The sequence below is a fragment of the Tachysurus fulvidraco genome, chromosome 2 (assembly GCF_022655615.1).
Source record: "Tachysurus fulvidraco isolate hzauxx_2018 chromosome 2, HZAU_PFXX_2.0, whole genome shotgun sequence".
NCBI classification, from domain to species: Eukaryota; Metazoa; Chordata; class Actinopteri; order Siluriformes; family Bagridae; genus Tachysurus; species Tachysurus fulvidraco.
In genome coordinates this window covers 39,449,644-39,474,336 of record NC_062519.1, presented here as the reverse complement: position 1 = coordinate 39,474,336, position 24,693 = coordinate 39,449,644, and the positions used below count along the sequence as shown (strand labels likewise).

The 24,693-nt window shown below is 39.6% G+C and overlaps 1 protein-coding gene across 1 annotated transcript in view; it reads left to right on the top strand.

Annotated features, from left to right (window-relative positions):
- Positions 1-17,483, top strand: part of eml6 (EMAP like 6) — a 56,219-nt gene extending 38,736 nt beyond the window's left edge. The window contains exons 30-42 of the mRNA XM_027153022.2: positions 667-796; positions 2,623-2,721; positions 3,319-3,492; positions 5,286-5,494; positions 7,538-7,695; positions 9,477-9,591; positions 10,112-10,300; positions 10,818-10,990; positions 11,871-12,033; positions 13,242-13,345; positions 14,148-14,301; positions 15,843-15,943; positions 16,349-17,483. Of these exons, the coding sequence (XP_027008823.1) occupies positions 667-796; positions 2,623-2,721; positions 3,319-3,492; positions 5,286-5,494; positions 7,538-7,695; positions 9,477-9,591; positions 10,112-10,300; positions 10,818-10,990; positions 11,871-12,033; positions 13,242-13,345; positions 14,148-14,301; positions 15,843-15,943; positions 16,349-16,373 (1,794 nt within the window). The 3' untranslated portion in view covers positions 16,374-17,483. The remainder of the gene's footprint in view (positions 1-666; positions 797-2,622; positions 2,722-3,318; positions 3,493-5,285; positions 5,495-7,537; positions 7,696-9,476; positions 9,592-10,111; positions 10,301-10,817; positions 10,991-11,870; positions 12,034-13,241; positions 13,346-14,147; positions 14,302-15,842; positions 15,944-16,348) is intronic.
- The last annotated feature ends 7,210 nt before the right edge of the window (positions 17,484-24,693 follow it).

Below are 24,693 nucleotides of genomic sequence, written 5' to 3'. Positions count from 1 at the left end.
TGGAGTTAGGTGGAAACAAATGATTCGCTGTGGCGACACCTAACAGGAAAAGCCATGAGTAGAAGAAGAAGCAGCTAATGCTAGCCAGTTATCTCAAATCAGCTAAACTGGGGGAGGGTGGTGGGCTAAATTAATTACATTTAGCCAAAAAGATTTCTGGGGGAAAATTTGAAGTAATATTTAACAGTACAGTATTTAACAATATTTAAGTAACATAAGGGGGCACGGTGGCTTAGTGGTTAGCACGTTTGCCTCACACCTCCAGGTTTGGGGGTTTGATTCCCACCTCCGCCTTGTGTGTGTGGAGTTTGCATGTTCTCCCCGTGCCTCGGGGGTTTCCTCCGGGTACTCCGGTTTCCTCCCCCGGTCCAAAGACATGCATGGTAGGTTGATTGGCATCTCTGGAAATGCTGATTTATTTGTTTTATGCTCAAAACAAAAGCGACAATCCTTCCAATTGTACCTGCTAGCTACAAATATAGGTGAGGTATCGTTAAACGTTATTTTATCGTTAAGCTCAAATACACTACCAAAGAACCGCTGGACATCAAACATGTCTTGCATGAGTTTTAGTAATCTTTTGATAGAAATGGCCACATGTATTTAGTTTTTTACTTGTTTTATCTTAGCATGCTTTGTTTTGTGTATTTGTTTTTGAAAATGTAGGAGCTAGCACTCGACCACGTCTTCGGATACAGGGGCTTTGACTGTCGTAACAATCTGCACTACCTCAATGACGGAGCTGACATCATCTTTCACACAGCTGCTGCTGCCGTAATCCAGAACCTCTCTGCTGGTACTGAACCAGTTTTTACACTATTATCTACTTTAAGTGTAAGTTTATCATGTATTTCTTTGAATGGGAAGAGCCTCGCCTATTTTCATGAAGCCTTGTGCATGCTGACCCCTGGTGGATTTGAAGGGAAGTGCAGGACTTAAAGGACTTACTGTTTGATGGTTTACCTCCAAATTTATACATTATTAAAGATGACAATGGGGTGATCTGGTCTCTGTTTCTAAAAAAGGTGACCAGCAGTGAAAATGATTGTATTGTACTTCATTACTAGTCAATTATTAATGTGACAGCTAGGGCATTTGTACTCGAATCAAGTTAAAAAAAAAAATAGTTATTCAGTTAATACTCTTAATCCAATGTGTCAAAGAAAGACAAAGATTTTCACTTTTTTTTTAAACCTTTTCATAGATATTTCAGTTTCTGTGTAATTGTGTTAATTTACTGTAATGAAGCTAATGTTAGTTTGCTTAAATGCTCTCTTTCTAATTCAGTAAGGTTTTTTGAAATCTGAAAACCATTAGAAAACGTCTTCAATCGAAAACATTAAAAATCATAAAAACATTTTAACATTAATGCTAACCATAATATAATATTTATTTTTTTCACTTCAGTATTTTTATATCCTTTTTTCCTACCATTATATTACCGCTAATGTTGTCTGGCAAGGTTTAATTGTGACCAGTAATGACCAATAAATTAGTTATTAAAAAATTATACAATCAAATAATCAATCAATCAATCAATCAATCAATCAATCAATCAATAAATAAATAAATAAATAAAATTTAATGTTTGGATTGTTGGTGCTCTCTGCTAAAGACAAGCTGCAAAGGATTATGGGTCAGATTTTCTATAATAGAGGGCACTTGTGAGTACTCTTGAACCCTGTGCCATTGGTTTTGAGTTTTGTCCTGAAAGAGTCAACAAAAAAACAAACAAATAAAAACCTGAAAACCTGCAGCAACGAGGCACTTTTGTGATCTCAAACAGCTCATAATTTGGCTTAAAAATATCTAACTAGCTTAATCTTAGCTTCAGAGTGATTCTGATCTCGGAGCAACTCTGACTAAGGAAAATACAACAACTTTTATCTTAGAGAGGAGGCGGGGCTTAACCTGTTACTATATAAACAATTTATTTGAAAACTGTGATTAGTTGTCCAATAAAAATAAATAAATAGATAGATAGATAGATAGATAGATAGATAGATAGATAGATAGATAGATAGATAGATAGATAGATAGATAGATAGATAGATAGATAGATGCGTCTTTAAAATCTGGTCTATTATAAACCTTAACTTAGTCTCTATGCTAAGATATTTAAGGCTACATTGCGTAGGGATTACGTTCATGACCGATCATATTAGAGATAATAAATGGAATGTAAGTGTAAACATTTGCAAAGTCAGCAGGATATATGTGTGTATATATATGTCATTTCTGCTCTGTGTCAGAGCTGTGTGTGTTATCTCTAATATGATTGGTTACAAAGATAAAAATTTCTTCTTCCTCTTCACCTTTCGACCATTTTCTCCTCTGATAAAGAAACTTTTAATCCTTTTAAAAGTCCTCTTCGACGACTCCTACCAATTTTGACCTTATGAGCTCTTTTAAGGGTTAAGATGCGTTATGAATAGCTTTTATCTTTACTACGATCTTCTCTTGAATTTGAATGGGAAACGGCCGCATTTCTAAGAACTTTATTACAATTTGTCACTAGAAGAAACTCTTTACACTAAGAATATTCATGAATACGAGCCTGTGCTCTGACATATTAACTCTTGCTAATAAACCCATGTTCCATTCTCTCTGGTTCTCCAACAGGCACACAGAGTTTTTACCTCGAGCACACAGATGATATTCTCTGCCTCACCGTCAATCAACACCCCAAATTCCAAAATGTCATTGCCACGGGTCAGATCGGTACGTTTACTCTTCACGAGATTCCTAAACAAAACTCGCGGCTGTCGGTCGAGTCGTTCTCGTTTGCTTTCTTTAAAGCGTTCGCATGTTTGCTTTTATATTTCTTTCTCATTTTCTTAAATCACTTGATCTGTCTCATTCCTGAAGCACATTCTCGTTGCATTTTTTTTCTTTGGCCGCATTCTCATTCGCTCACCATCACCTCACCGCTCAGGTGAGATCACTGATCTGCCAGGTAAGGAACTGGAACTGCAGCTCCCATAATTCACCACTGCCTGCTGTCTTTCTGGAAAAAAAAAACCAAAAGCCCTTGTATATCTTGTGCTTTGTGTGTGTTTGTGTGTATGTCTGTTTAGATGTGTGTGTGTGTGTGTGTCCTTCTAAATCTTCCAATCTTACCTGTCGTAAATTTCCTGTGTTTGAGTTTGAGTAACTCTTCTGTTGTTTTAACAGCTGACTGAAGAAGTGTTATGAAATTGACAAAGCATGACACACTAATGGTTGTGCTGGTACTGTATAGGAAGATAATGTGTTTGTGTGTGTGTGTGTGTGTGTGTGTGTGTGTGTGTGTGTGTGTGTGTGTGTGTGTGTGTGTAGGCCTAGCTCCCTCCATCCACATGTGGGATGCGATGAGTAAGCAGACGTTGTCAGTGCTCCGCTGTTCCCATGCTAAAGGAGTCGGCTACGTCAACTTCAGCGCCACCGGCAAGCTGCTGCTGTCTCTAGGAGTGGATCCTGAGCACACCATCACCGTGTGGCGCTGGCAGGAAGGTGTGTGTGAGCGTGCCTGTGTGTGTCTGTGTGTGTGTTTATTTGTCCTGTGTGTGTGTGTGTGTGTGTGTCTGTGTGTGTGTGTGCCTGTTTGTTTGTTTGTGTGTTTGTTTGTACATATGTGTGTCTGACTGTGTGTATGTTTGTGTGTGTCTGTATGCTTGTGTGTATGTTTGTGTGTGTCTGTGTGTGTGTTTATTTGTCCTGTGTGTGTGTGTGTGTGTCTGTGTGTGTGTGTGCCTGTTTGTTTGTTTGTGTGTTTGTTTGTACATATGTGTGTCTGACTGTGTGTATGTTTGTGTGTGTCTGTATGTTTGTGTGTGTCTGTGTGTGTGTTTATTTGTCCTGTGTGTGTGTGTGTGTGTGTGTGTGTGTGTGTGTGTGTGTGACTGTTTGTTTGTTTGTTTGTTTGTTTGTACATGTGTGTGTGTCTGACTGTGTGTATCTGTAAATGTGTTTATTTGTCCTTTGAGTGTTTATTCGTGTGTGTGTTTGTCTGTGTATGTTTGTGTGTGTCTGTGTGTTTATCTGTCCTATGTGTGTCTGTGTTTGTGTGTGTCTGTGTGTGTTTATTTGTCCTATGTGTGTGTATGCGTTTGTGTATATTTGTCTGGCTATGTTAGTGTGTGTCTGTGTGTGCATCTGTGTGTCTGTTTGCATGTGTGTCTATGTCTGTGTGTTTGTATGTGTGTTTAATATTTCAAAACAAAAAAAACAACACAAACTTTTTTTGCAGTCCAAACTTTTATAAACTTCTTTAGTAAGCATGAACATAAAAAGATTATCTATTAAACCTCAAACTAACAAGATGAAAAACATTCTGAATGGGAGGCAAAGATTTCTTCTTTACTCAAAAGAGAAAGCTTCAAATCTTCTTTTGTACTAAAATAGAATTAGAAATTAAACGTTATACGTAAATACCTTAAAAGAAATAAGCTTTTTAAAAAATATTTTAAAAAACGTAAAAAAAAAAAAGGCAAAAACAATTTAACAATTTAAAATTTTTTAGAAATTTTAGAGAAAATGATTAAAGGCTGTTTTAATGTTGAACAAACTTTTTCTTATTTTATGTCACACATATTCTAGATTATTTACTTTGTCACACGTATTTTAGATTATGTATTTATTCCATTTATTTGTTTGTTTGTTTGTTTGCTGTTATTGTCCTATTACGGAATGACGATCAACAATTTAGAAGTTTTGAATTGAATTATAATTTCACTGCAGGAATTCACAAAACAGATTCGAAGATGTATCTGTGGACTATTTAAAGTTTAAAATTATACTAATATAATTTATACTAATATAATTTATACTAATATAATTTATAATATAAATTATACTAGTCATTTTCCCAGACGACTGATAAATCAAGATCATCTTCCTCAAATCATGAGAAACTTTTGAATATTTGTTAGAGGTCTTGATAAAAGTACAAGAGTTTTTCTAATGATTGATTTCTTTGCTGGTCACCCGATCGGAAGGTTGTGAGCTCAAATCCAAGGTCCACCCAGCCTCCACTGCTGGGCCCCTGATCAAGGCCCCTCGATTGCTTATTTGTATAAAATGAGATAACAAATGTGAGTCACTCTGGATAAAGTTGTCTGTCAAATGCTATAAATGTAAAATATGCTGAAGTAAAAAACATGATTGATTATTTTTCCTGTGGTGATGAGATCGTGAGCGAACAACTTCCTGTCTTGTCTCTACGTCACATCACTGTTCTATGTTTACTCCTGATCTCTGTGTGTTTGCTGATGTTTTTTCCGTTCTTGCTTTCTGCGATCCTACAGGAACTAAAGTGAGCAGTAAGGCAGGACATTCGGACCGCATCTTCGTGGTGGAGTTCAGACCAGATTCGGACACGCAGTTTGTGTCCGTCGGGATCAAACACATCAAGTTCTGGACGCTGGTTGGAGGCTCGCTGCTGTATAAGAAGGGTGTGATTGGAGCAGTGGAGGATGCCAGGATGCAGACGATGCTGTCTGTGGCTTTCGGTGCTGTGAGTGACGCACAACACGGCTGACACGTACAGTACATTACACAACAATAATCACGTTGCCAAAGATTTCTACACTACATGTAAATATAACAATAAAGGATCTGATGAATGATGAGTTACTCTTAACAGTCTTGATCGTTTCGGTAGATCGTTAACATCCTGATGTCTGCATGTCTTATGTCATAGCGATCTGGCAACAAATTATTGGTTTGCTTATTAAAAAAAATGACAAGTCATACGTTTTAGCCATTATGGATGTGGTAGCTTAGTGGTTAAGGTGTTAGACAACTAATTGGTTGTGAGTTCGAATCCCTGGTCTACCAAGTGTCCACTGCTGGGACCCTGGTTAAGGCCCTTAACCCTCAATTGCACAGTCATACAAAAGTAAGATAAAATGTAAGACTCTCAGGATAACGGCGTCTACCAAATGGTGTAAAATCCAGCATCGCGCTAGTTCTAGCAGGCCACGTCATCAAGCATGCATCAGCTGTTAATCAGCCGTCCACGACGCGCACCGATCCGGTTACCACATCCATATTACCCGACCATTTAAATTCCCATTCATCGAGCCGCTTTCTAGCGCGTCGTTGCAGCTGCGATTTAAACTCCCTCCTCCAACCCCGACTCCACCATGCCCGGAACCTGTGTTTGTTGTACCAGTTTATGTCATAAATCTTTACATATCCCCCCCCCTCTAATTATTTGTTTATTTATTTATCCATTTATTCATTTATTATTTTCCAAAAACTCGTAAGCGAGCATATCTAATAATATGCATGATGAATGGTTCTTGTCATGAATGAAGCACCTGCAGCATCCTCCGATCACCACCAGAGGGAACAGTTTCCCGAGTATTAGTAGCTTCTGGACTACACTTCCCATAAACCCTCACTGGGTCTCACTGGGTCTGATTGCACCACCACCTGTTCGCAATCAGCCACTGACTATATAAACAGACTTGAGCCTGGCTTCTGCGTGAAGTCGTGATTTGCCTCGGCTATCATTCTGAGCGGTTCCTGTTTTGTATTTCCCGGTTATAACTTTGTATTTCTGCCTTACGATTCTCTGCCGCCTGCCCTGACCCTTGGCCTGTTGTATTGACCACGATTTCTGTCTACTCTGCATTGTTGTGTTTGCCTACTTCGACCTTTGCCTGTTATACTGCGAGTATTCTAATAAAGCCTGTAAATGGATCCTCAGCCTTATGACGCTTCATTACAGTTCTGTTATACGGGGGGTCTATTCTATTTTCTAGTTGCTGCCCTCCCGCTCTGTCCATGCATGCGCACGGACAGGCACGTGGATTCTTTCCCAGAACAGAACCATACCGTGAACACTAACTATTCTATCATCTAATAAATTCTCATTTGACAAAGTGGTCTTGACAGAATTGGAGTATATTTTTTCCTGGTGTAATTAAGTCTTTAGTGATTGGGCTCTGTTAGCAGTTAAGGTGCTGGGTTGTTGATTAGAGGTTCAAGTCCAGATTATTATACCAGATTATTAGCTATGAGCCTTCGGTAAATGTCAGCAACATTAAGCGTGGAGCTGTTGTGCAAAAGTAAGTACGCAGTACCTCTATTGTTGGGTCCGTGTTCAGCATCGAACGTCTTGGTCACGTCTCGCCCCGTAGTGGTGGTTAATATGAACCTCGTATAAAGTAGACACTCAGAGCTTTAAGAATTTGTAGTTTTTTATAAGTATTTTTTTATCAGGACTACCAGGGGCGATGTATTCATAGAAAAGTTCCAGAAAACAAAGAAAAAGCTAAAAACACAAATGTTTCTATCTTCAAAGTAAACAGTGATATCAAATTTATTTCTGCTGCATCTAAAATGTAAAGGTGTTTATCATCAACCACTAAAATTCTGTGTAAGACTATCAGCAGAGTTAAAAACACACGTCTCAGACTGAAAGCCAACAGAGTCCTGACTCACTTTAGATCAGACTCACAGACAGAAAATCATTCATTTGTTTGCACTAATTAAAAATGTTTTTCTACTGCTATAAAGGGTTTATACAAACACTGTGTGTGTTATGTAGAATAACCTGACCTTTACTGGAGCCATTAATGGTGACGTGTACGTCTGGAGGGATCACTTCCTGGTGCGTGTGGTGGCCAAAGCTCACACTGGACCAGTCTTCACTATGTACACCACCCTCAGAGACGGACTCATAGTTACTGGGGGCAAGGAGAGACCGTGAGTACAACTCTGTGTGTGTGTGTGTGTGTGTGTGTGCTTTATATCTGGACTCATATACAACTTCACTGAGATTGTAGAAAAACAACACATAACTTTTAATCATTTTGGAAAATCATCAATAACACCTGATGTTTTATTTTAAGGGGTAGGAGTTGGGTTAGGGGTTAATGGTTAGGGTTTAGGGGTTGGTTTAGGGTTAATGGTTAGGGTTTAGGGGTTGGTTTATGGTTAATGGTTAGGGGTTAGGGGTTGGGTTAGGGTTAATGGTTAGGGTTTAGGGGTTGGGTTAGGGGTTTGGTTTAGGGTTAATGGTTAGGATTTAGGGGTTGGGTTAGGGGTTAGGGGTTGGTTTAGGGTTAATGGTTAGGGGTTAGGGGTTGGTTTAAGGTTAATGGTTAGGGGTTGGGTTAGTGTTAATGGTTAGGGTTTAGGGGTTGGGTTAGGGGTTTGGTTTAGGGTTAATGGTTAGGGTTTAGGGGTTTGGTTAGGGGTTAGGGGTTGGTTTAGGGTTAATGGTTAGGGTTTAGGGGTTGGTTTAGGGTTAATGGTTAGGGTTTAGGGGTTGGGTTAGTGTTAATGGTTAGGGTTTAGGGGTTGGGTTAGGGGTTTGGTTTAGGATTAATGGTTAGGGTTTAGGGGTTGGGTTAGGGGTTTGGTTTAGGATTAATGGTTAGGGTTTAGGGGTTGGGTTAGGGGTTTGGTTTAGGATTAATGGTTATGGGTTGGGTTAGTGTTAATGGTTAGGAGTTAGGGGTTGGTTTAGGGGTTAGGGGTTCGTTTAGGGTTAATAGTTAGGATTTAGGGGTTGGTTTAGGGTTAATGGTTAGAATTTAGGGGTACGGTTAGGGGTTAGTGGTTTGGTTTAGGGTTAATGGTTAGTGGTTGGTTTAGGGGTTTGTTTAAGGTTAATGGTTAGGATTTAGGGTTTGGGTTAGGGGTTGGTTTAGGGTTAATGCTTAGTGGTTAGGGGTTTGGTTTAGGGATTAGGGATTGGTTAATGGTTAATCGTTAGGGTTTAGGGGTAGGGTTAGGGGTTAGGGGATGGTTAATGGTTAGGGTTTAGGGGTTGGTTTAGGGTTAATGGTTAGGATTTATGGGTTGGTTTAGGGGTTAGGGGTCTGGTTTAGGGTTGGTTTAGGGTTTAGGGGTTGGTTTAGGGATAATGGTTAGGATTTAGGGGTTGGGTTAGGGGTAAGGGGTTTGATTTAGGGGTTAGGAGTTTGGTTTAGGGTTAATGGTTAGGGTTTAGGGGTTGGGTTAGGGTTAATGGTTAGGATTTAGGGGTTGGGTTAGGGGTTGTTTAGGGTTAATGGTTAGGGGTTAGGGGTTGGGTTAGGGTTAATGGTTAGGATTTAGGGGTTGGGTTAGGGGTTGGTTTAGGGTTAATGGTTAGGGGTTAGGGGTTGGTTTAGGGTTAATGGTTAGGGTTTAGGGGTTGGGTTAGGGGTTGGTTTAGGTTTAATGGTTAGGATTTAGGGGTTGGGTTAGGGGTTGGTTTAGGGTTAATGGTTAGGGGTTGGTTTAGGGTTAATGTTTAGGGTTAATGGTTAGGGTTAGGGGTTGGTTTAGGGTTAATGGTTAGGGTTGGGGGTTGGTTTAGGGTTAATGGTTAGGGTTTAGGGGTTTGGTTTAGTGTTAATGTTTTGGGGTTAGGGTTAGTGGTTGGGTTTGAGGTTGGAGTTTATGGTTAATGGTTAGGGTGTTGGGTTAGGAGTTAAGATGTTTATTATGTTTGCATGTGTGTATGATGTGTAACTGGTATTGTGTTTGTTCTGCAGGACTAAAGAGGGAGGAGCAGTGAAACTGTGGGATCAGGAGATGAAGAGATGCCGGGCCTTTCAGCTCGAAACGGGACTTCCTGTAGAAAGCGTCAGATCTGTTTGCAGAGGAAAGGTTAGAGAGAGAGAGAGAGAGAGAGAGAGAGAGAGAGATTCAACTTTGTTCTATCACTCTACATTAATGCTCTTAATACCCAAAGGCATTGATTTAAAAAAAAAAAAAGGGAAATAAGAAAAGTCTCAGCAGAATTCAGGATCTCAGGAACTTCAGGAACAAAGATGTGTGAAAACAAATGCAGAAGCCAGTTTGCACCATTTAAAAACAAACTTGCACATTTAATACTCAAATCTTAACAATGGAAACGTTCCAGTGCTCAGTACACCAGTGTGATGGATACTAATGATTTTTTCTAGACACCACATTTTGGGTTATAATGATTATAATGCATAAGTTTGGGTTTGCATTACTGTTATAACTGTGCTGTTATGACCATATGGCCATAGTTATAGATAATAACTTATATAAAATATTTTTATTTGATTTGTTTTTTTCTTCGTTTTTTTTTTTATTTTAACTAAACCTCCAGATCTTTGTTTGAATCATCAAAGAATTTAGATTTTTTTTTTGTTTAAAGGGGAAAATCTTGGTGGGAACAAAAGATGGAGAGATCATCGAGGTGGGAGAGAAGAACGCAGCATCGAATACGCTGATAAACGGACACACACAGGGGCGCATCTGGGGTCTGGCTACACACCCTTGTAAAGATCTCTTCATCTCAGCCAGTGATGATGGAACCATCCGCATCTGGGATTTAGCAGACAAGGTAAAGTGGTGGCTCATGCGGTTAAGGCTCTGGGTTAGTGATTGTGGCTTGTGATTCAAGCCCCTGTTGGGCCCTTGAGCAAGGCCTTTAACCTTTGCTGCTCCAGGGGTGCTGTATGACGTGACGTGACATATGGCTAAGTACGGTGTCCCATTCTCTGTATTTAACCCATCCAAAGTGCACACACACACACAGCAGTGAACACACACACGCCGTGAACACACACCGAAGGCACCGAAATGGGCAGTTAACCATTTCGGTGCCTTGCTCGAGGGCACCTCGGTCGTGGTATTGCCGGCCCGAGACTCGAACCCACAACCTTAGGGTTAGGAGTCAAACTCTCTAACCATTAGGCCACGACTTCCCCATCATGTCTAACGCTGTGCTCTGACACATGGCTCTGTGCCCCAATCTCCAAAGCTGGGAAATGTGAAGAAAGAATTTCATATATACAGTAGGACTGTTTTGGTTTTTGTTTTGTTTTCAATAATCTTTACAACTACTTATTTTTCTCCAGAAACTTCTGAACAAGGTGAGCCTGGGTCACCCAGCCAAGTGCACAGCGTTCAGTCCTAACGGGGAGATGGTATCCATCGGCATGGAGAACGGAGAGTTCATCGTCCTGCTTGTCAACTCGCTCACTGTGTGGGGAAAGAAAAGAGACCGCAGTGTGGCCATTCAGGACATACGGTTAGGACACACACACACACACACACACACACACACACACACACACATCTCTACAAGGTGTTGTAAGGAGTCTCTGGTGTTAATGCAAGTTTGAGCTTTTCTGTTGTTATTGTTTTTTTCTGTTTACTTCAAAAGAAGAAATAAAAGACACTAGAAAGCTGAATGACTGCTGGAATGGAAATGAATTCATGGGACATTTTTAATCAGTGTAAAGAAATGAAGAATTTTCTTGACACAAGTTCTGATCTAAAATGAGTCGCTTTCGGTGTGAGACGTGTGTTTTATAAGTCTGTTCATAATCTTCCACTGAATTTTATCGGTTGATGATAAACATCCTTCACATTTTAGATGATTATGAACAAACACTTGGGGCGCCTCAGGGAGCAGAAATGGGTTTGACATTTCTATGAATATTGCATTGTAGGGAAAAAGAAAAATACTTATGCAACACTTAGTGAGTGTTTTTGAGCTTTATGTCATCCTTCACTATGGAGTGAGACATGGCAAAGACGTTCAACTCCGAACATGGACACAATAAAACTGGAGCAAACTCCATTTTTGGCCTCTTGGGAAAAGATATTTTTGCTTTAATAATATCACTGTTTACTTTAAAGGTAGGAAGATTTGTGTAAAAAAAAAAAGAAAGAAAGAAATTGTCTATTCCAGACTTTACCATGAATATATTACTTTTATTATTGTAGGGAAAAACAAAAATATTTAAGGTCCGATGCTGAACATTGGTAACACAAATAAATAAAAACGAGTCATTCTTTAATTTTTTTTTTACATGTGTTTGATTTGATACATTGCTTTGGTATAAGAGTTAAATAATACGTGACGGTCGTTTACTTCGTCCATCTTGTGCCCTGTGTGTTTGTAGATTCAGTCTTGATAACCGTCTCTTGGCCGTGGGTTCTGTGGAAAGTGCTGTAGATTTCTACGACCTGACGCTCGGCCCCGCCCTCAACCGCATCGGCTACTGCAAAGACATCCCCGGCTTCGTCATCCAGCTCGACTTCTCCGCCGACAGCAAGTTCATAGCGGTCCGTGACCGCGTTAAATTAGATAATGCATCTTTATAGTCATTCCTAATTGATCTTATTTTTCTTCTGGTCAACTTCCTTTACACCGATTCAGGACGTGATTCAGTGAGCACACAGCATTCGAGTCGTCAGAAAGGGTTCAGATAACTTTAGGGTTAGCTCGTGATCCTGTTTATTCCTGTGGGAGATTAGGGGATGAATGAGGAAGGTTTTCAATCTGAACTCAAAATCAAATGAAGAAGAAAATAACAAACGGAGCTTGTACTGATGTACATTTACGGCATTTGGCAGACTCTCTTATCCAGAGCGACTTACATTTATCTCATTTATACTATACAGCTGAGCAATTAATGGTTAAGGGCCTTGCTCAGGGGCCCAGAAGTGACCACTTGGTGACCCTGGGATTTGAACTCACGACCTTCCGATCAGTAGTTCAACACCTTAACCACTAAGCTACCATGTCCTCGATGTAGTGCTGTATACATGTTATAAAGAATGTAGAAATTATTTCCTAAGTTGAATCATTTTACCTTGTAACAGGAAATAGTTTCAGTTTAATTGGTTATATATGTGGATGAACTGCAAAAATAAAATCATCATGGTCGTCATCATGGTGCGAGTTGAAGTGTTGGGCCATGTCGGTAACACCAGCCGTTTATATACTTGGCATTGTATTCTGCCGTTCTTGTCGACCGCACGTCAACATCTTTCACGTTTCACACTCTAGATGTTTTGCTTCAGATCCACCTTCTGTTTTCTTTCCTCATTCCATTGCCGTAGATTTCCAGGTTAACCTTTAACTTTTCAGGAGGCACCAGCTTTATAATGGACGTCTCCAGGCGTCTCCAGTATGTTCCAGGGACCTCCCTATTTGTTTAATGCTACGTGTACGAATTTCATAGCAGCAGCTGAACAAGCAAAGAAAAAAAAACAAAAAACACACACAGGTTCCTTTAATGGCGACTGAAAAGCGTTTGCCCCATCATTGGGAGATTGATATCTAGTTCAAATCCCAGCGATGCATGATCTGGAGTTTTCCGTGACCCTTATCCCGAACGTCATCTCTGATATCATCTTCTATCATCACATTCTCTGTCGTTCACATCAACACTAGACGGTCCGAGAATCGGAGGAATGTATGCAGATTGTATGCCTGATGTTGTTTGAAAATGATTTACTGATTCAAATGCTCTGTTAATCCTCTACAGGTTTCTACAGGAAGCTATAAGCGTCAGGTGCATGAGGTCCCCAGTGGGAAGATAGTGACCGAGCAGACTGTGGCTGACAGAATCACCTGGGCCACCTGGACCAGGTAACACACTCTGCACACACTCACTGTGTCTGTGTCTGTGTGCACATTTAGCCTATACGGTGATCCCTCGTTTATCGCGGTTAACGGGGACCGGAACCCCTCGCGATAGGTGAAAATCCGCGGAATAGCATTGGCCCTAAGTTTGACCTTTTCACTGATGGTCATCATCTTCCTCTTCCTCTTGGACTCACTATAGGAATCTTTCGCAGGGGCACGGCGCTTAGGAGGCATCGTAAGGGTTTAACGAAAAGTTAATTTTGAACACAATACGCGAGACACAGTTGACGGCGTGAACTAGAGTGGCGAGATACAACAAGGGAAGAAGCTGGGAGAGGATGCGATGATGCGCAGCCAATCAGCTCAGATCTCGTGCCGGGAACCAATCACGTGCCTTGTCTGAGTGCCCGTGGGTATGTACAAAGCCTTTGAGAGAGTTTCTCTCTTTGTCTGGCATCCTGGGAAACCGCTTTTATTTAGATTTTGAATGAATATTTTTGAAAAATCAGCGATGCACCGAGGCCGCGAAACTCGAACCGTGAAACTTGAACCGCGAAGTGGCGAGGGATAACTGTATTTCTATTTCCTAAAATGCAGGAACAAATAGAGATACATTTAAAAACCATGGGGGGTACAAACTTTTGCACTTCTCACTTGCTAGTGTAAGTAGATGATTAATGTATTACACTTTTGATCTCGGTTTTTATTGCAACTCGATGCCAGTGTAAAAAAAATGTCTACCTATGATTTTAACGTATCAAAGTGAACTAACTCCTGTGAGATCTTTACTCTGCTTGTCCCTCAGCATTCTCGGCGATGAGGTGCTGGGGGTTTGGCCACGAAACGCCGACAAGGCCGACGTAAACTGTGCCTCTGTATCTCATGCTGGACTCAACGTGGTCACCGGAGACGACTTCGGCCTCGTCAAACTCTTCGACTTCCCCTGCGGCGAGAAATTTGTAAGTACGATAACACAAAAAAGAAAATACTTTCCATTTCCCAGAATTTATTAACTCACATAAAGAATACAGCTCTATGAAGACTGAGCCGTTCAATACCGAATGCTGACAATAAAAACTTGTTAAATTGACTTAATTCACAAATTAAACGTGGATTTTCAAAAGAAATCCTGGGATAAAATCAAACAAACACTTTCGCACTGTATCATTCTACAATTCATGTTTTTATCACCTAAATTTAACATTTCTAGTTATCACGTATTTCCCGTCAGCACCAACATCCTCGTGAAAGTTCAGTGTAACTGGTTTCCGTTGCTACGATGTGAATTGCTCGCGCTCGCTCTACATCATTCAGACGTTCAAAACATGTTGCAATTTAATTCAATCAACAAAATTGCGTTTTGTTGGGAAACATAATATTTTTCCTTAAATCTGACTGACCACATTTTCTTTTTTCTAATTCACTTTTTTTTCCACATATTCCTTTTATTTAACATTCACATTAAACCTTTTTATGTAAAAGTTCATGTTAATGACTTCTTTTAATTGAAGCTGCCTTTTTTAATGTTGTCCTTTTTAACATAATGTTGACTTTTAATTACTTCTTGATTCTTTACTTAAAGATGTATTTTTATTTAAACTTGACTTAAATTTGCCAACATGTTTTTTTTTAAATTGGCTTCGCTGATTTAATGTCTCCTGTTTCAATTGTTTTATTTAAAGAAGACTTTGTTTTTTATTTAAACCTTGACTTTTTTTAATTAAACTTGATTATTGATTGAACTTATATTGGACTTATTTTGTTTCAAGTTGTTTATTTAATCGAAAACCTACACTTTAATCGATATGATTATTTATATACATTTGGCATTGACTTGTGCTTGAATTTGATTCATTTTATTTAAGTTGACATTCAAAATGATTTGTTTTTATAGAAACTTTCTGCATTTTTTTGCAGCATTTTTAGCTGACTCTTTATTTAATGTTTACTTAATGTAATTTATATTTTAATTATAAGTTAATAATGAAAAAAAATGTATTATTATTATTATTTTATTGTAAATATAGTTATTATAATATAATATAGTTATTATTATTATTATTATTATTATTATTATATTTAAAATTGTCCACTTTTTGTTGTTGATTATTTAATTTCATTTAAAGTTGGTTGTTTTTGTTTAAAAACGTAAGAATTTAATACGTTTAAATAGACTGCAATCCTCCTGGAGTACATTATAAATAAGAATCTCAAGTAAAAGAATATACTGCAGTCAGAATAAACTGAACGTATGTAGCATGTGTATTGAAAACAGGAAAAATGAACAAATACTCATTTCTAAATAAAGTGTTGAGTTTTTTGTGTCCTGACTTACATAGTTAATCAACATATCTAACTATATGAGCCGGCGATCTATTTATTTCTCCTGTAGTTTAAATCACGTCTCTATGTGTGATATTAAAAGGTTTAAAAAAAAAAGTTTGAGTTGTGTATTTCAGGACTGACAAACTATCGATTCTTTCCTGTCTTTAATCCCCAGGCCAAACACAAACGCTACTTTGGCCATTCGGCTCACGTGACCAACGTTCGCTTCTCCTACGATGACAAATACGTGATAAGCGTCGGAGGCAACGACTGCAGGTGAGCGGTAGGAGAGTCCGAGGCAATACAGAAGACGAGTGCGAGTAAATTAGATCAGGAAACAGATATGAGTTATTATGACCTTGAGAGGATCCAAACTCAGAAGGGAACCTCATCTTCATTTAGGTGACACTGGACAGAAAATAATGTAAATGTAAATGATGTCATTTTTACAATGGTCTATACTCGAGTGGAATTGTGGAACCAAGAGCTCCTGAGGAATTAATAGGTCAGAGTCAGATCTGAGTTTGTTACAGACTTAACACTAATTCCTTCTCCAAGTGGTGACAGCAGTTCAACGACGATAGTCTCCAAGTGGTTCAGTTCACTTTGTGGTGGGTTTAAGAACATAGTCTGATATTTCTTCTCTCTCTCTCTCTCTCTCTCTCTCTCTCTCTCTCTCAGTGTGTTTGTATGGCGCTGCCTGTGATGAGATCTGACCAACAGCAGAGGGGAAGCGAGAGCATCTCCTCCTCTGTACCTCTAGTAAATAAATGCTGCACACCTTCTTATGCTGCATCTCGATCGATGAGGATTATTAACTCGGACCGGAACTTCATCTGATCTCGCCGAACTAGAAATAACGTTTCGTCACATTCTATGTATAAAAAAAAAACAAAAAAAAAAACAAATAAATAAATCAAATGAAATATATCTAAATCTAAATCTAAATAAAGTGCAATGTTTACGTGCTCATGTACTTTCATAAACATGGAGTTTAAAAAAACAACAACAACATAATCATGCCAATATTTAAAATAGATAAATGTATTATTTATTTATTTATTTATTTATTTATTTTGGGTTTTGACATCCAGTGCCTTAAACACACTGTTGCTGAGTTTCACCCACTTACATGATTCTATGATGCATATCTGGTGCTATATGGGAAACGTTTTGATTTTAGGGCTTGAATGGTCTGTAAAACTTCATCACATTATGCAATTTTTTTTTTTTTTTACTTCATTTATATTTTGTACATTATTGTATCTAGTTACACTCTAGCTCTTCCTTCTATGTAATATTTATCCAAAAAAAAAAAAGAAAAAGAAAAAACCCTCGGGACTCAGGAGCCTGTTATGGCATAAACACTGTAACGGAATATTTGTAGATGTTTTTTTTTTTCGATGTGTGCTATTTTTGTTAAAAAAAAAAATCCGATTTATTTTTACGTGTGGTCGATACGTATTGACGTATGAAGTATGCAACTCGAATAGTCACTTAAGGAAACAATAAAAAAAAAAAAGCAAAAAACTCCAAACGTAGTAGGAAATTGTTGTAACGACGTCGTGCGTATTGCGAGTTTGTAGCTAATCGTGTGATAGCAAATGTGTCTGTTGTACGCAGATATCCAAACTAATATCTGTAATGTGTCTGTTTTTGTATTGTATGTCCAGATAGAGCTAAATGTACCTGAAAGCTAGAAAATGCATGATTTTGACATTGTGTCATGTTCTAATGTTATAGATGAGTGAATGGTATTAACAGGAAGAAACTTTTATTTCTTATACAATTAAATGAAAAAAAAAAGAAATGATGAAACACAGCAATGTGTCACGTCTTGTTGTATTCGATCCAGGCTAAAAGGCAGATATGTGTAGCTCAGTGTGCTACATATAGATGGTCACTGGGCTTGTTTTTGACACATACAGTACTTGATGACTTTTCCTGGAGTTTTCGCCTTAACGAGCTTTGCTAATTAGAAACGTTTACTTTAACCGAAAATGAATATTTTTTATATTTATTTACTTTATTTACTATTTTTTATTTTAGGTCTTTGGGTAATTAAAGGAGGGCAATATGTGAAATATGGGATCATAAAGTATGTGGAAATAAATTATTTGCAGGAGAAATATAAAACCACATGGAAATAAATAAACAAACAAACAAACAAACAAACAAATAAATAGGTTTTAAATGCAGCGAATCATTTCTAAAAATAAATAATAAATGAATCATTTGTTACAATGATAAATAATAATAAATCACATGCTGCATAAATAAATGAAATCACTTGTATGAATGAATGAATGAATGAATGAATGAATGAATAAATAAATAAATAAATAAATAAATCACCTTTGAGAATAAATCAGATTGATAATTTGGGGGAAAAAATCACATAAATTAAACTTTATTTAAAAAAATACAAATTCTAATAAAAAATAAATCACATCACGGGTGTTGTGTGAAATTTCATTTAGGAAGAGAAAATGAAACATCTGAAAAAAAAAGTAAAAAATACATACATCATAAAGTGATACATGGATAAAGTGACATAATCACATGTAAAAATAAATGAATCACGTTGGGGCGAGGATCATATGGGAAAATGTATCATGTAGAACTTTTAAATAAATAAAGGAGTTGTGTAAAAATCTCATGAGAAAAGACCAACCCAGATGACTCTCTGTAAATCATCTGAGCGGTTTTTCCACTTCGTGCAGGTTAAACAGGGTAACAGTAGAAATTTATGCTTCTAAAGAGATCGCTCGGTATGTGGCTCCGGGCCAAAGCTCATCATCGTTGTGTAAAGGTTCACAGAAGCAGCAGGTACAAGTGTACAGAAGCAGCTACTGAAACTCGCGTGACACCTGCTGCTGCCGGCTCGAGCTCACTGCCAGAGACAATCTGAACATGTCCATCACATCCCGTTCTAATGACATCTGCTGTTTACAGTACAAAGAGCGAGGATTACACCACACCACTCTCGACATTCCTGCACACACCCATGTGTGTAAGAGTTCGTCTTGTTGCTCTCTTGTTTACAGAGCAACTCATTTTTAAGCACTTTGTTTCATTTCACTATGTACTGCGTCAGCTATATATAGTTCAAATGACAATAAAAGCTTCTTGACTTGACTTTCAGTTAAAAGTATACTGGATAGTTTAGTTTATTAAGTTTATTAATGTATAAAGCACATTTAAAAACAACAGCCGTTGCAGCCAAAGTGCTGTACATCGAGTAAAAACAAACAAGAACAGTGCAAAAGTAAAAACACAATCCAAAACAAACCAAAAAAAAAAAAACCCATAAAATTCTACACCTTCAAACAGAGTTAAAACATACAGAGTAAAAGTGGGTTTTTAGAGCAGATTTAAACAATGAGACAGTGGTAGCAGATTTTAAAATAAGGGGTAGATTGTTCCACAACTTTGGAGCTGCCGTAGCAAAAGCCCGATCGCCCTTAGTTTTAAAATGTACACGAGGTACCGAGAGAAGGAATTGATTAGAGGACCGAAGAGATCTAGGGGTAGGGTACGGAGTGAGGAGGTCACAAATATACTGGGGAGCACAACAATGTAAAGCTTTAAAAACATCAAGTAAAATCTTGTGTGATTTAGTGTGGATAGTGTGATTATAAATCATTTGTCTTCTTTGAGGGGGCACGGTGGCTTAGTGGTTAGCATATTTGCCTCACACCTTGTGTGTGTGGAGTTTGCATGTTCTCCCCGTACCTCGGGGGTTTCCTCCATGTACTCCGGTTTCCTCCCCCGGTCTAAAGACATGCATGGTAGGTTGATTGGCATCTCTAAATTGTCCGGAGTGTGTGAGTGTGTGAGTGAATGAGAGTGTGTGTGTGCCCTGTGATGGGTTGGCACTCCGTCCAGGTTGTATCCTGCCTTGATGCCCAATGACGCCTGAGATAGGCACAGGCTCCCCATGACCTGAGAAGTTCAGACAAGAGTTAGAAAATGTATGAATGAATGAATGAATGAATGAATGAATGAATGAATGAATGAATGAATGAATGCCTTTTTGACTGTGTATTATATTGTCAAAATTTTTGGACTAAAGGAGGAAACCCCTGAAGCATTGGGGAGGAACATGCAGACTTCATGAACACAGGGTGGAAGCTTGAATCAAACCCCCATCCCCAGGGGAAAATGGGCAAACCATTAAGCTAACGTGCCACCCCATTAACCTTTCTTAACCAATTAAGTTTCTCAATAATGTTATGTTAAATCTGACAGCTATCAGATGTAGCATGTGTTTATTTTTGGTTCTATTAAATACTATAGTAACGACGCTAGCGATAATAAGGTGTGGAGCATACAACCGAAAAATACAACACCATCAACAAAATAGCAACCATCATTAAACACATCACAAATATTTGAATAGAAACATGTTGCTGTCCTTCGGATGCTCCATGTTCAGGGTTGCCACAACAGATCACACAATCCACACATTTTGATTTATTTGCTTAGCTTTAGATTAAAACCCCTTCCTTTTACAACACTGTCATTTTATGCAGGCTTGGGAACAACACAGAGAGTTAACCCCTTAGTGTCTGGGTTGGGAATCGAACACAGGCCACAGCAGCGAGAGGACAGAAGACCGTTAAAATATTTAATGTATTTCAGGACGGACATTTTCTTTAATGTGACAGTGAAGTGACATACGGTTAAGTATCGTGACCCATACTCAGAATTCGTTCTCTGCATTTGACCCATCCAAAGCACACACACACTGCAGTAACACACACACACACATACACACAGTGACCACACACACACACACACACACACACGGAGCAGTGAGCAGCCATTTATGCTGTGGTGCCTGGGGAGCAGTTGTGGGGGTTCGGTGCCTTGCTCAAGGGCACCTCAGTCGTGGCCGGTACAAGACTCGAACCCACAACCTTAGGGTTAGGAGTCAAACTCTCTAACCATTAGGCCATAACTTCCCCCCTGTATGTATAATGCCTGTATGTCAGCTATTTTTAGCAATAACAAGACTCCATTTCCTACTTTCCACTTTCCTATCTCAAGGTACTCACAGCTCAAAGCCCATCTGGACAGCCAAAGTGAAAATGCTGAGAGAGGTGTATCTGGAGGACGGTTTCCAAGGACGGGGTGCTCAAGTGCTTCTCCTCCACCTGCCTCTACATGATTTAGATGCATGAAAGATTTCTAGACTATTTATTCAGCAAACACAATTCTCTGCCGTGATGTTTGTCAATGGACAAGATGAACAGCTGTGCCTGAAAGTATTGGAATAATGAAAGAAATGAAAAAGGAAAAAGGAGATGTTTTTAGGGAGTTGTTCGAGGAAGTGAACGAGGCACGTGTTTCTGTCTGAAGTGTTTTCAAAAAAAGTGCTTTGGTTGTCTTTAAAGCGTAATTCCACCAATAGATTCAGGGGATTTTTTTACGAGCATTACATCAGCCAATCATCTGGCAGTGCTGCGATTCATCAAAACACACAGATACTGTACAGGTCAAGAGATTCAATCGTTCTTCACGTCAAAAACATCAGAATCATGGGGAAATGTGATCTTGGTGACTGAATGTAGCACAGGAGAATATGAACATTGCTTTGAGATGACAGAAAGGAAACTGTGATCCAAATAGTCACTCTTTACAACCGTGATGAGCAGAAAAGCATCAAACTAAAAAAATAGTTTTTAAGTAGGATGGTCTGCAGGAACAGAAGGGTTTTTTTCCTCTAAAAAAAAAAAAACAACCCACAGTTTCACTGATCATTTTGCTCTATCATAGCTTTGGTAGATTAAGCTACGTTGGTTGTTTTTCATGTTAATAATATTGTTTTTAAACCATATTTAATTATTGTTTCAGGTATCTCTGCAATAAAATTAGAAAACCACCAAGATACTCTTTACCTTGAGAAACATGACTCTATATATTCATTCGTTCATTCATTCATTCATTTTCTACCGCTTATCTAAACTTCTCGGGTCACGGGGAGCCTGTGCCTATCTCAGGCGTCATCGGGCATCGAGGCAGGATACACCCTGGACGGAGTGCCAACCCATCACAGGGCACACACACTCTCATTCACTCACACACTCACACACTACGGACAATTTTCCAGAGATGCCAATCAACCTACCATGCATGTCTTTGGACCGGGGGAGGAAACCGGAGTACACGGAGGAAACCCCCGAGGCACGGGGAGAACATGCAAACTCCACACACACAAGGCGGAGGTGGGAATCAACCCCCCAACCCTGGAGGTGTGAGGCGAAAGTGCTAACCACTAAGCCACCGTGCCTCACATCATATAAATATATATTCTTAGCCAGTTCATTTTTCTATCATTTTTTTCTAAACTTCTCTATTATTTTCTTTCTTTTGTATTTTTTTCATTCCCCATGCTCCTCACACACTCCCCACTTATGTCCAGCTCTCATCATGGCTTAGCTGCCATTTGATTAAAACCTCTGCCCAGAGTGATGGGACATATGGCCTCAGATCCGCAGTGAGATTACTGCAGGCTCCGTCCGGCGTGGTAAAATTGCTACCACATAATGAGTTCTTCTCACGTCCTGGCAGCACGCTTGTGTTCTTCAGAGCTGAGAAAAGACCAAAACACCACCTCAGATAAATATATAGCTGTAGAGCACCTATTCAAACTGTAATCAGCAACCACTAGATTTCAGGCTGACTCCATTTTCAGACTCCAACCTACCATAAAGCCGCTGTAGGGTTTTATCGTTTAGTGCTGAATTCGTGAATAATGGACCATGCAGACAGAGATGTATTTGGTGAAATAAGCTTCTAATGCATGTTAATAGTCAGAGGGTTTTTAGAACCTCATCTCTTACTTCATTAGTGACGAATCAGCTGTAATTCTAGACCCAAATACATTTTGCAGAGTATTTAATACAAATCTCATTACACAGTCATGTAAACATTCGAAGTCACTTTATTTCATACACATTCATTAAAACGGACTAACGGTAAAAAAAAAAAGAAAAAGAAAAGAATCAATTATCATTCAAAACACAGGGGTTCTTTCAGTACAATGTGAGTGCAATTACATGAATCAGAAACTCAGCTCTGGAATGTTCTGACCTTTTCTTCACCCTTTTTGATTTGCCTGAAAAAGTGTCTGTGAAACAGCTTCAAAACAAACAAGAGGCTGAAATAATTTACTGAATACAGAGAGAGAGAGAGAGAGAGAGAGAGAGAGAGAGAGAGAGAGAGAGAGAGAGACAGAGAGAGAGACACAGAGACAGAGAGAGAGGGGGGAGGGGGAGAGAGAGAGAGAGAGAGAGAGAGAGAGAGAGAGAGAGAGAGAGAGAGAGAGAGAGAGAGAGAAAGAATGAGGGAGACTTGGAGAAAGAGTGAGACAGGGAAAGAGAGAGGGAGACAGGCAGAGAGAGAGAGAGAGAGAGAGAGAGACAGAGACAGAGACAGAGAGAGAGAGAGAGAGAGAGAGAGAGAGACAGAGACACAGAGACAGAGAGAGAGACACACACAGAGACAGAGAGAGAAAAAGAATGAGGGAGACTTGGAGAAAGAGTGAGACAGGGAAAGAGAGAGGGAGACAGGCAGAGAGAGAGAGAGAGAGAGAGAGAGAGAGAGAGAGAGAGAGAGAGAGAGAGAGAGAGAGAGATGAGTTAATGAGAGTGAGACAAACATGGAAAGACAGACAGGGAGGGGGCAGACAAGGAGAGAGAGTGATAGAGGGAGACAGGGAAAGAGAAAGAGAGATAGACATTGAGAGAGACTGACAAACAGACAGAGAGAGCGGGAAGAATACAAGAAGAGTGTGAGACAGAGAGATACAGACAGAGAGAGACAGAGAGACAGACAGAGAGAGGGAGGAAGACAAGGAGAGAGTGAGATAGAGAGACAGACAGGGAGTGGGGCAGACAAGGAGAGAGAGTGAGAGAGGGAGACAGGAAAAGAGAGAGATAAAGAGAGGGAGAGAGAGACAGACAGACAGAGATAGACAGATAGATGGATGGAGGGGGGCAGACAAGGAGAGAGAGTGATAAAGGAAGACAGGGAAAGAGAAAGAAAGATAGACAGAAGGACATAGTGAGAGAGACAGACAGACAGAGAGAGGGAGGAATACAAGGAGAGAACGAGACAGACAGAAAGACAGACAGAGAGAGAGAGACAGAGGAGAGAGTGAGATAGAGAGACAGACAGAGAGAGAGATAGAGAGACAGACAGAGAGACAGACAGACAGACAGAGAGAGAAAGACAGAGGAGAGAGTGAGATAGAGAGACAGACAGACAGACAGACAGACAGACAGACAGACAGAGACAGAGGAGAGAGTGAGATAGAGAGACAGACAGACAGACAGACAGACAGACAGACAGACAGACAGACAGACAGACAGAGGAGAGAGTGAGATAGAGAGACAGACAGACAGACAGACAGACAGACAGACAGACAGACAGAGACAGAGGAGAGAGTGAGATAGGGAGACAGACAGACAGACAGACAGAGAGAGAGAGACAGAGGAGAGAGTGAGATAGAGAGACAGACAGACAGACAGACAGACAGACAGACAGACAGACAGACAGAGACAGAGGAGAGAGTGAGATAGGGAGACAGACAGACAGACAGACAGACAGACAGAGACAGAGGAGAGAGTGAGATAGAGAGACAGACAGACAGACAGACAGACAGAGACAGAGGAGAGAGTGAGATAGAGAGACAGACAGACAGACAGACAGACAGACAGACAGACAGACAGAGACAGAGGAGAGAGTGAGATAGATAGATAGACAGACAGACAGACAGACAGACAGACAGAGACAGAGGAGAGAGTGAGATAGATAGACAGACAGACAGACAGACAGACAGACAGACAGACAGACAGACAGAGACAGAGGAGAGAGTGAGATAGATAGACAGACAGACAGACAGACAGACAGACAGACAGACAGACAGACAGACAGACAGAGACAGAGGAGAGAGTGAGATAGACAGACAGACAGACAGACAGACAGAGACAGAGGAGAGAGTGAGATAGACAGACAGA